This window comes from Rhinichthys klamathensis, unplaced genomic scaffold (genome assembly GCF_029890125.1).
Source record: "Rhinichthys klamathensis goyatoka isolate OS25496 unplaced genomic scaffold, OSU_Roscu_1.1 h1tg000003l_1, whole genome shotgun sequence".
NCBI lineage: Eukaryota > Metazoa > Chordata > Actinopteri > Cypriniformes > Leuciscidae > Rhinichthys > Rhinichthys klamathensis.
Window position 1 is genome coordinate 3,224,502 of NW_026606556.1, and position 12,505 is coordinate 3,237,006.

Below are 12,505 nucleotides of genomic sequence, written 5' to 3' on the forward strand. Positions count from 1 at the left end.
GCATTCTGTAATATATCTTCTTTTGTGCTCAACAGAAGGAAGAAAGCAGATTTGGAACAACTTAAGGGTGAGCAAATGATAACAAATTTTTCATTTTTTGGGTGAACTATCCCTTTAAGGTGACATGTTCATTAATGTGATGAATGTGTTTTCAAAGCTAGGACACTTGTGTGAACTTGGCTGTATTGTTTTGTATTGTATAATGCAATAAACCTTCTTTATAAGATACATTCATACAGGCACTGTCGCATGGCTTTGTTGTTTTAACCTTTCTGTTGTGACCACGCCCCTTATTCCGCCTGACATTATAAATCCCGCGGATGCCCCGCCCCTTGTTAGTCTAAGCGAGATGTGGAGTGCAGTGGACTACTGCGTCTAATATCCAAAGATCCGGTGGACCGAGGCGAATGGACGTATTTCTCCCATCATTCACGCACAGATTTCTTCATTATTTTGCGCATCGATAGCATTCAAAATGCCTTTTCCGCCGATAAACCTGCACTCACGGATATCATCGCCAAGAAAGGAGCTGTTCAGGAGAAAGAAGAGCAGGGACAATGTCGCACCTCCTCAACCCACGTACAGTCAAAGGACAGGAGACGACAAGGAATCGGAGAAAGATAAAATATCCACATCGTGGCCGTCGGCCAATTTAAAGCTTGGACGAAGTAAGCCGAGCAGAGTCCCTCCAGATCCCGAGACGGACAGCAAACATTCATGGTTGAGCGTCCCCAAACCCTTGGCTACCTCATGCGAAAGCGTCCCACGGTCCAGTTCTGGAGAGTCCAGCCATAAATACGCCTCCAGGACCTCTATAGCAAAAGAAGGCGGCGAGCAAGAGATCCACTTCTCCCTCAGCCTGACCCCTGAAGCCATCCTAGTCATCCAAAAGCGCAATCTGGAAAAGCAAATGATGGCCAAGCAACAGAAGTGCTGCGCTTCCGCGGACTTGAGACACCGGCGCGTTTTCCCATCCAAGAGAGCTCAGGGCAGCTCTAATAATAAGAGCTCCGGACCTGTTGCCAAACTGGACGCTTCCAATGACATAAGCACCATTGTGAAGATCTCTCTCCTCAATGATCAGTACAAATACGATGATGTTGAGTATGAGGAGGAGGATGGAGACGTGGACGAGACTGTCATGAGGAAATGTAAAGAGTGGCTCAAAGGTGTGGAAAGCGCTGCTGCTTTTGGGAAAGTTGATAAACTGTCATCTTTGCCTCATCTTAAAAGTTGATGACCTCAAAATTCCACAAAAGAAAGGTCCACTGTGAAGACTTCAGTCCACGAGTTATGTGTCAAACTCAAAAGTCACCTAATTTGCTTTTAGAAATAATGTTGTCTGAGGGTCATTCACACAGGACGCGTTCTTGCGTTGAAAAACAGCGGGACAGAGCGCAATGATATATACGTTGAACTATTATTAATTGGACACGCCGCCTTAAAACGCAAGTCTCGTGACCCTTTGACGTGTAAAACAACACAAACGGAACGAAGGAAGGCGCACAAATAGGGCGCGCAACAATGGAATATTTTTAACGTGACTGGGCCTGGGCAACTTAAAACTTGGCACGAAAAAAAAAAAATGCGTCGCATTGTTTACATAGACCAAAAATGAAAATAGAGGAGATGTAATGCACGAATGCGTCATATGTGAAAGTTACCATTCACGCAGGACACGTAGTCGGGTTCATAAACGCTCTACTAAATTATTGGAATGGAACAGAATGCATAGGCTAAGCCTTTTTAAAAGTTGATTTATTTATTTTTTTTACTTGACACTCCATTTAAACGTGTTTGCGCAAAAACGTCCATATGACGCAGTGCACATAACGCAACAATGAACGCAAGAACGCGTCCTATACACAAACTCAGCTTTTTTAATGGACTGACGGGAATGTCTGAATGTTTTCTGCATTGAGATGTAGGCTATTGCTGATCACTCAGAGAATTTTTTGCAGGTTACCTTTACACAATGACTGGGAAACAGTAGTGTTTTTTGCACATTGCTATTGTTTTCACTTTGATGGGCTGAACGACAGATGTTTGTTTCAAACTGTGGAAGTTTTGAAGCGATTGACGACCCGTGAAATGCATCCAGAGGCCACGGCCCTTCCTTTGTGCCAGAAAACAATAGCTGTCGAAGATGACACTGTCTGATAGACTTAGAATAGACACTTAATATCCGACACTTGTTAAAAAAGTATGTGTGTAATATGAACGGAAGGACTGTTTGATCGACGAACCAGCCGTGTACAGTATTTATTTTGCAATGTGGTGTTTATATGCTGTGTTGTTCCAAGTCATTTTTAAGGGTTCTGATAATAAAATCAAAAAGACATGTTTTTTTTATTAGCCTATTTGAATGATCAAATGTGAACAGTGTATGTATGTATGTATGTATGTATGTGTATATATATATATATATATATATATATATAAGGTGTGGAAAGCACTGCTGCTTTTGGGAAAGTTGATTATATAGGCCTATATAATTATTAATTATATTGATAGCTAGAATTTCGTTAGTGTGAAAGGTCTTTCGCTACAGACCTTACAAGGGGTTTTCTTACAAATATTACTTTAATAATTGGGTAAAACTTGAGGACAACAGGGCTACAATGAACAAAGTGAAATGAATGGGCTTTAAGGTATCAATGGGACTGAGGTTGTGTAAGCTTGCACTATGGCAACGACCCCTTAAACACAGATCAGACCTGAAAATCTCCACACTTCGCTTTCAGCTCTTACTGTGGAGACGAGTTTGATGCTGCAGAGAAAAATACTTAGTCATTCAGAAAATTGCTAGGTTATATTAAATATATAACCTTTACAGACTTTGTTTGTTAGAAAAGCTGTTATGTTTGTGGGGTGATTCTTCAAACTATATTTAAGTCACTTAGAAAACTTTTGATTGTTAGTAGGGCTAAAATCAAAGGCTTTAGAGCGCAGATTTTTATTGCTAAACTGGTAAGTTTTTTTTAATTATTTCTAGATTTAAAGTTAATGTTTTCTATGTGATAGTAACTAAATTATGGGAATCCCACTGCTGCTGTAATTCAGAAATGCAAGTAATCTGATTCCTTGTTGGCATCAAAATAATGAATTTAGGTAGTTGACCATGCAAAATTATTCTAATATTCATTTTATAATTATAATGCATCTTGACTTCATATCAACTGAGAGCCAAATTTGAATATTTTGGGGGTTTTTTTACAAATTAATTTCTACTCATTTAAGTGTATATTTTACAGAAAACTTACAGCACATCAAATTTTTAATTTCTCTGATACTTAAGTATTTTGTCCATGTTGTGTGTTAACATAGACCTATTTACATCTTAATAGCTCACTGGTCTGATTATGACCATGAAAACTGAAGATGTTCATCATGTCAGCTCTCTTCCTCCTATCCTGGACTCTTACCAGTCAGCACGGTGTCCAGAAAAGGTATGTGTTAAATAGTACCCAATAGCATGCATAAAAACACAAATGAACCAGACAAAGCAAAAGTTCCATCCTTTTCCATATACTATTACGTTGTTATGAGTGGACAGAAAATGAATTAAATATTTATCAATATTTACTTTAGAGACCAACAGTTGGAAATACTAAATAGCATATTTTCTTTGGCATATATAGCCCAGTTTATGGCAATTCGTACGAATTTTACGAGGTGGCTAATTCGTACTAATTCATACGACCTGCTAATTCGTACATATTTTACGAGTTACCAAATTCGTATGAATTCATACGAATGACCTACCCCTGACCCCGCCCCTAAACCTACCCATCACGTGGGTTTAGGCAAATCGTACGAACACGTGCAAGTGAGGTTTTATGAATTAGTACGAATTAGCCACCTTTTAATCACTCGTACGAATTCGTACGACTTGGTCGTGAGATAGCGTTGGATACACACACACTTTTTAAAAATACTCGATGTTGTGTAAATACTTGGAATGCTACCAATGTCCAAAACAAAAAGTCTTGGTCACACTTTAGTTTGGGGAACACATATTCACTATCAACTATGACTTCTGCCTCAATAAACTCCTAATTTACTGCTTACTAATAAATAGTAAGGTATTGTTGTAGTGGTTAAGTTTATGTATGGGGTAAGAATAAGGGATGTAGAATATGGTCATACAGAATAAGGCATTAATATGTGCTTTATAAGTAATAATGAACAGCCAATATGCTAATATGCAAGTAGTGAGAATTGGTCCCCAAACTAAAGAGTTACCACTTGTATCAAAACGTTGTGGAATATGGTGTTCAGACTTCTGTGGACACTACTTGTCTGTGACAATTACAGAACAGAAGATACATTGAAGAAGAAATTAACTTAAATGGGTAAATTAATTATTAAAATCTATTACTAAAATTAAGATGCTATTGATTCAGACAACAACGTGAGCATGCTGGCATTTGTAATGATTGGTGAATTTAAAAAAACGAGGGAGAGCTGGATCCAAATGCAGTTATTTTATTAACAAAATATAAACAAAGTCAAACGGTTTTGTTTTCTTAAGAACGAGTATTGTTTCTTAGACACACAATCAAGCCACACATTTCTGCATTTCAGTCACTCCATGTGTTCAAAGTGTCAATCAGCATCAACTCTGAAGCTTATAATCCCATTCCTGTGTGCCTTCATCCCCATCCACGGAAAATAGTAGAACAGGGAAAGTACAAATGACCAACTGCTGTATTTGATCACCCTGGTTACAACTATCAACACAGTCCCCAGGTCAACTTCACAAGTCCTTTTCAATAGTCAAAAGCCCTTTTCTTTCCACGAACCTTTGCACATTCATTACCCCATTCTGTTAGATTCTTTGTACCATACTTCAGGGTTCTTTTATAGCCCTACCTATAGGGATGAGAACATAGATACATTTTAAACAACAGAAAGAAATGATTTGCATTGGTTCTATTAGCAGATTGAATGTGCATGGATCATCATACTAAAATATTCTGAGTATACAGCAAAAACATTCCAGCAAGTGTAATCTGATTCCTGAGCAACTAATATGAGCTGGTTTGTAGTGAATCAAGAACATCCAGCGTGTGGTGTAGCCTAATCTGTTTCTGGATGAGTGAATCTTATGAACCTTAGTGAATCAAAAATAATTATGAATCTGTTGGAGCAATTACTGAATTCTTCTCACCCAATTACTGGACTAAGTTCACTTCAGGCCTACAGATTTTCCAGCGTGCATTTTTCATGATGATGCTCTGGATGTTTGTTTTTGCAACTTTTTATCTCACAATACTCACAATACAAAAGATTGTGAGCTTATATTTCACAATTCAGACTTTATAACTCAGTTGCGAGTTTATATCACAATTCTAGTGGGGAAAAGAGTTAAAAACTGTGAGAACTGGCAATTGTGAGAACTCACAACCTTTATTAATTGCATGTTTACTGTAGGCTATATTTTACAATTCTTAATTTTATAAATCACAATTCTGAATTTATTTCTTGAAGTTATATCTAGTCCGAATTGCGAGATATCTAAACTTGCAACTGCCAGAAAAAAATACAGACAATACAGTTGTGAGATAAATAGTCGCAATTACCTTTTAAAGTTGTATTTCATGGCGGAAGCAAGCTTCCATGATGCCGATAGAACACTGACTTAAAATATGTTTGCTGGACGACTGACACCGCAATACAAGTGCACCGTAAAACCAAACCGTTTTCGCAGAATAAAATAAAGCCTAACTATTTTACGAGGTGGCGATTTCGGCAGAAAAGTTCTCCACGCAGATTTCGCTCATGTTCAAATTGGTCATGCGAATTCGCCACGCAGGTCAACTGAAAGCTGCTTGGTTTGAAAGGGAATTCTGTGTGAGGTCTACTTACATCTCTACTCTGTTGACACTGGACCATTTTTTCACGCTGATGTTACTGCACCTTGTAGACATTCACCAAAACATGTACATGTTTATAGTGCAACGACTAGGCTATAGTCAGATTCCAGAATGAATGGCTTTCTTAATCAGGGGCGGTTCTAGCGCTTCTTGCTATTGCTAACCTCTCCGAAAATTGCCTACCCTACCTTTAAATGTTTAACTACTTATATTGTACCTCGCACTCTTTCACTGTTGGTTAAAAGCGTTGTGTTGAAATTCACATGCATCTTCTGTTAAGGGTAAGCCCCGTCTTCTTTTATCTGATTGGCTATCAGAGTAATTTTGACATTGACATTTTAGTCATTGAAACATCAAACAGAGCAGAGCGTGATGGGGTGTAACAGAGCAGCATTAAAAATATCATATAGCAGTGAATTATTTGCACCTACAGTTTATTGACTAATGACAGACTATGATCGGAATGTGTAGAACTCATTGAGCTCTAAACATCTTCAGCGCAGCGACTCATTTAAACGCCTCTGATTGGCTGTTGAGTTCAACAGACATGTCTGTAATTGGCTACAATGCTCAAAGTTGCAAAAGCAACAACAACAACCTTTATTTATAAAGCACATTTAACACAATACAAATTGATCCAAAGTGCTGTACATAGTGCATAGCAGAACTACGCTATAAAAACAATGACACGTTTCCAAATGCTAAAGAATAAAAATGTGTTTTCAGAGTAGATTTAAAAATATCCAATGAAGGAGCAGACCTCACATGATAAGGAAGAGCATTCCAAAGCTTAGGCCCAGCGACAGAAAAAGCCCGATCACCTTTTAATTTGTAGTGACATCGTGACACATTTAAAAGCAAGTGATTTGACGATCTAAGTGCCCTAGCAGGACAGTATCACACAATAAGATCACAAATGTACCTTGGTGCACAGCCAGACAACGCCTTATAGACAAACATAAGGATCTTAAAATCAACTAAACTTAATGGGAAGCCAGCGAAGGGATGCCAAAACAGGAGAAATTTGATCCCTCTTTTTAGACCCAGTCAAAAGTCTTGCAGCCGCATTTTGAACAATTTGTAATCGCGATAGTGTAGATTGAGGAAGACCACAATAAAGAGAGTTGCAATAGTCTAATTGTGATGTTATAAATGCATGAATTGCAACTTCTAAATCTTTGCTTGAAAGAACATTCTTCAACTTTGCAATTGATCTTAAATGGAAAAAGCTTCCTCTAATAACAGCACTAATTTGTTTGTCGAAAAATAGTGAAGAGTCAAAGATCACTCCAAGGTTTTTGATTTGTTTGCATACTTTTGTTGAGAGAGGACCTAACTGGGCTTTCAGAGCAGGAGTGGAATCTGCCGGACAACCCAGAATTAAAACCTCTGTTTTATCCTCATTTAACTGCAGAAAATTATTTGTCATCCACCTCTTAATATAATCTACACAATCCAATAACACATCAACTGAAGTAGTGTTGTCAAGCCTTACTGGAAGGTAAAGCTGAGAATCATCTGCATAGCAGTGATATGAAATGTTATACTTCTGAAAAATGAGGGCCAAGGGGATCATATAAAGGGAAAACAATAAAGGTCCCAAAATAGATCCCTGGGGCACACCAAATAAAACAGGCGCAGATGACGAGGAACAATTTCCTAAATTTACAGAAAAAGTCCTCTTTTCGAGGTAGGAAGCAAACCATTGTAATACAGTGCCCTTGACACCTACCATATATTCTAGCCGTTCAAGAAGAATGTTGTGGTCGATTGGTATCAAATGCAGCGCTCAGGTCTAACAAAACCAGCACAACACAAGAGCCTGAATCTAAAGCAAGCAAGAAATCATTCGTTACCCTCAACAAAGCTGACTCAGTGCTATGTAATGACCTAAAGCCAGATTGGAACATGTCCAAAATATTAAAAGAATTCAAATAAAACTGGAGCTGTGAAAAAACGACTTTCTCTAAAAGCTTAGAGATAAAAGGCAGTTTAGAGATCGGTCGATAATTACTGCACATTTCTGGATCAAGTTGAGGTTTTTTCAACATAGGATGCACAATTGCATGTTTAAAACTAACTGGAACGACACCTTTGGCTAAAGAGCTGTTTATGATAGCAGTTACCATATGACTAATGGTAGAAAAAACATCCTTAAAAAGACGAGCCTGGATAATATCTAATGTAGAACCAGAACACTTCATAGTAGAGATTATATCAGCTAGCTGAGTTGGAGAGACAGGTTTAAAGTTTGACAGGCAACTCATAGGACAGGGCAGTTGTAAATGACATGGTTCAGAGGGAACAATGGAGCTTCTAATATCATCAATTTTTTAAAAAGTGAAATGTTTTAAAAAATCTTCACAAAGCTCAAAAGAGGCCTCAGAGAAAATACTCGTAGTTGGGTTTAGAATGGAGTCAACCGTATCAAACAGGACTTTTGGTCGCTTTGCGTTATCAGAAGTTAATTGAGAAAAGAAATTCGATTTTGCCGCCTTTACTGCTGTTTGATAGTTGAACAGACTTGATTTTAAAATGTCAAAAGAAACCTGTAGCCTATCTTTTTTCCACTTTCGCTCCGCTTTTCGACACTCTTGTCTGAAAGCGCGGGTGACATCATTTAACCACGGCTGACCAGCAACCTTCGTCTTTTTACACTTAAGCGGAGCAACAGCGTCCATAGATATAGAGGATGCTTTATAAAATATCTCAGTCAAGCATTCAGTATCTGTTTCATTCAGAAAATTAAAATGTGAAGAAAAATGTTCAGAAAACAAATTTGCAGTGTTTGAATAAATAGCTCGAGAGATACATGAAGGCTGAGGACAACTAAGACGGGAGAAAGCACTCCGATTCAAACAAAATAGGAAAATGGTCAGACACACATGCATCAATAACCTCCAGATTTGAAATAAAAAAAACACGAGACAGTACCAAATCTAGTGTGTGACCCAAATTGTGAGTTCGACCACATACAGATTGTACAAAGTTCAAAGATTAATGGTTACAAATTCTTTGACCAACGTTTTAGAAGGGCAGCAGAGATGAATGTTAAAATCCCCTCGAGTCACCAGATCAGAGAGAAAATCAGAAAATTGTTGAATAAAATTCTTATTGCATTTAGGGGGTCTGTACTAAATCTCATCCCAAGGCGTCCTCTAACTGACACTTTTGAACATGCGTCAACATGCCGACGCACATGGTACCCCTTAAACGTCAATATGAGACGCTAATCCTCGGGCGTCATCTGACCGAAGCTTTTGACCATGCGTCTAAATCCGACGCACATGGCACCGTTTAGCGTCAGTTAGATGACGCTTCCGTTATGGGTAGGTTTAGGTCTGAGGTAGGGTTAGGGTTAGACCACTAGGAGGCGCTTAAGGGGTACCATGTGCGTCGGCATGTTGACGCATGGTCAAAAGCGTCAGTTAGATGACGCCTTGGGATGAGAATGGGCTGGTAAATCAGAGCACATAGCATAGGACCATTTAAATCAACCTTCAATAACTGGACTTCAACACTGGAAAAGGTGTCCTTAGGCACAGACTTGCATTTAAAAGAGTTTTTAAAAATTGTTGCAACTCCACCACAAAAGCACATCGTAAGTAGTGACCTTTGAGGCAAAGAGGGAAAATATAAATATAATGCATATGCACTTTTCACGATTAGGTAATCGCAGCAGCTGTGATCGTATTTACTATTATTTTTCTGATTTATTTTTCAGCTCTATGACCAAGACAAGTAACAACATTTGGGGCTTTTCTAAAACATTCAAGGCTTAAGCCCCGTTGGCCCACCCTTAGCACCACCCCTGCTTCTAATCGGCCCTTTACTGAATCAACTTATTCCGACTCATTTATCAAACCGCAAGTTATTACTTTCGCCATATCCAAGACTTTATGCTGGACTAAAGGCTTGTGAGAATCAGTGTGACAGTTGTTCAAGCATGACAATATGCCTTATGTTGCCCACCTATAATGTAAAACTGTCTAGCTTTGATTCATGATTGCTGACACAGATGATACACAGAGAAAACCCCCATTTCCAGCCATCCTTCATTGACATTGTCCTTATTTAACAGACAACATAACTATGTGCCCCTTCACCCTCCTCTTATTGCTGTGGCAACAAACTGATTAATAACGCCTTCCTCTAATGTTCTTTGTGAACGACCACAAAGCACCCACTTCCTAAACGGGTCAAGCTTGTAAAATGAAGGAATGTTTGCCACCCCGCCTGGCCTTTTCCAGAGATGGACACGCCATGAACTGCCTGTACAAGAAAAGGACAGTGTGCTCTTCCCTTTGTGTTTTAAGCTTCCTTAAAAGAGGTATTTCTTTCATAATGTCATTCTTATTGCCTTATTTAATACTTGATGAGTGTAGACATTTGATGCTGCTCTTACATTAAACAAATATATATAACTGGGGAGATCTTTTCGTTAGCATAAGTTTCTAATACAGTACTTTTATAAGAAATGGTGGGAAATGTTTTTAATTATCGTAAAAAATTATGTTGAAACTTCCACCCCCACCTGTTTCTGAAATTCACAGGACACCAGTCGCATATTCTCTGAAACCTTTGAAACAATTCAAACTATGTAGTACATGTCAAACCTTTACCAGTGTGGTACCAGCCAATATTTCCAGAACATTCCTTAGTCAGTGATGCACAGGAAGAGTTGTGCAACAATAAGTGCCCAGCATCACAAGAGGCCAGTATTACATAAGAAGTGAGTGCCAGCAGCGGGGAATAATCTGTCCTGGACAGTCGCATATTGAGCTGATGGCAAATTACAGCCTTATAAAATGGATTTATGGGAAGCTAGAGACTAACAAAAAGTTCACTGGCTCTCTGTGTATTTGACTGTATAAGTGAAATACCAAGTTTTGACTTGAAATGATGTTTTATTAAAGTTCGGGAGAAGCACGTTCAGATAATTCATCTAATCGTCATTGGAGGAACTCACCCAGTCAACTCTTCTATGACAGTTTTCCAGCATCCCTCCACCACACCATCTCTTCACTAACTAGTCCTATCCCAAACCTGAGATGGGGGAGCACTCTGGGTTCGGGCCAAATTCTGAGCTCGAAGCCCTGCCCTCGTACAGCACGCCAAATACGCATATCCTTTACTCTATCTAATTATATGTAAGTGTGAACTCGTGAAACTCTAGATGGCACAGGCTGATAGGTCCTTATCTCAGTCTGCTTGCAATCACATCATTCACTATAGGGCAGAGCTGATTGGTTCCTGCTGTATCAGTAGCCAATGATTTCGCGTGCTCAACCGTCAAACACTTGGTCAGCATTTGCTATAACAGTGCAGTGTGCTTTCAGAAACCCTCCACCTTCCCCAGCTCCACCTGTATAGATCTGCTATGGGTAATTCATGCCTTTTTGTATAGCAGCAGTGGGATGTGAGTGTATTGGCAGTAGCAAGTCTCGTACTCGCTCTACATCAGCAGCAATAACAGCAGCAGTGTAGCAGATCTATTCTTCCAAGACCAAACATATCAACATTGTCACATCCATTACCTAAATTTACATTGTATGAGCCACGCATGAAGTAAAAGGACACACCCATGAATGTTGATTCTATATTAAAACACCAAGATGCTTATATTACTTATGGAAAAAAATATTCCAGTTCTTACAATAAATAAAAAAATACAGTATTTGGCATTTTAGCATATTGATGTTGCTGCCATTTTTAAAAGCATTAAGCCATTTTTAAGGTGTTTTAGATTAAGAAAACCCAGGTTTTATCTGTTCTGCTGCAAAAACTTAACATCACACAAACATCAATTTTTTGTTTAATTCAATTCAAATGTGTTCAGATTTCAAAGCAGCTTTACAGAAAATGCATATGTCTACATTACAATTTAGAGTGATCTGTTATCAGAGGTGACTGTGTCCAAATAATGCATTTCAGAAATGTACATATACAAATCGCACGGTGAGCTAACGTATTAATTTAAGGCATGAAGAAACAATGAGTACTGAATACAGGTTGTGAACAATGATTAGAAAATGATATAGAAATGTTAGCATTTGGTGTAAGTTGATTCAGAGTGTGTGTTATCTGAAGTCTTTGCAGTTGGAGTCTTTTCACAGGTGTTGGGCATCTGAAGTCTTTGAAAGTGGCTGGATCTAAACTGGAGCTGACGTACACTAGTTACCTCAGAATGGGCATCCCGAGATAAAACAGAAAAGCAAATGGAAAATAACTAGCGTAGCTGCTGTTCATAACATTAAGCAAATTGTCATGTGCATTTGATATAACTGGAGTACACGGTTATGAGATACATTATGTGAATGCTTGGCTAAAGAGATGTCTCTTTAATCTAAATTTAAACTGGGATATTGAGTCTGAGCCCCGAACAATATCAGGAACGCTATTCCAGAGTTTAGGAGCCAAATGGGAAAATGCTCTCCCTCCGTTATAGTGGACTTAGGTTGCAACCAAAGGTTGCAGTTGTGTTTTGTGACCTTAAAGAGTGTGATGGATTGTAGGGCGATAGAAGATCGGAGCTAAACCATTTAGGGCCTTATAATCGTGTGTAAAAAAAACGTGGGTGTCTTATTTGATAGTGCACTTAAATTTGATAAGCAAAATCAATTTAG

General features: G+C 38.6%; 1 protein-coding gene across 1 annotated transcript; it reads left to right on the top strand.

The window, feature by feature from the left end:
- The first annotated feature begins 279 nt into the window (after window positions 1-279).
- Window positions 280-1,401, top strand: prr18 (proline rich 18). Its single transcript, XM_056249450.1, has one exon. The coding sequence runs from the start codon at window positions 476-478 to the stop codon at window positions 1,235-1,237; it is 762 nt and encodes a 253-aa protein (XP_056105425.1). The 5' UTR covers window positions 280-475; the 3' UTR covers window positions 1,238-1,401.
- Window positions 1,402-12,505: the final 11,104 nt, after the last annotated feature.

Bases quoted from the DNA above. Each gene is read 5' to 3' on its own strand.
- prr18 (XM_056249450.1), top strand. From the start codon at position 476: ATGCCTTTTCCGCCGATAAACCTGCACTCACGGATATCATCGCCAAGA.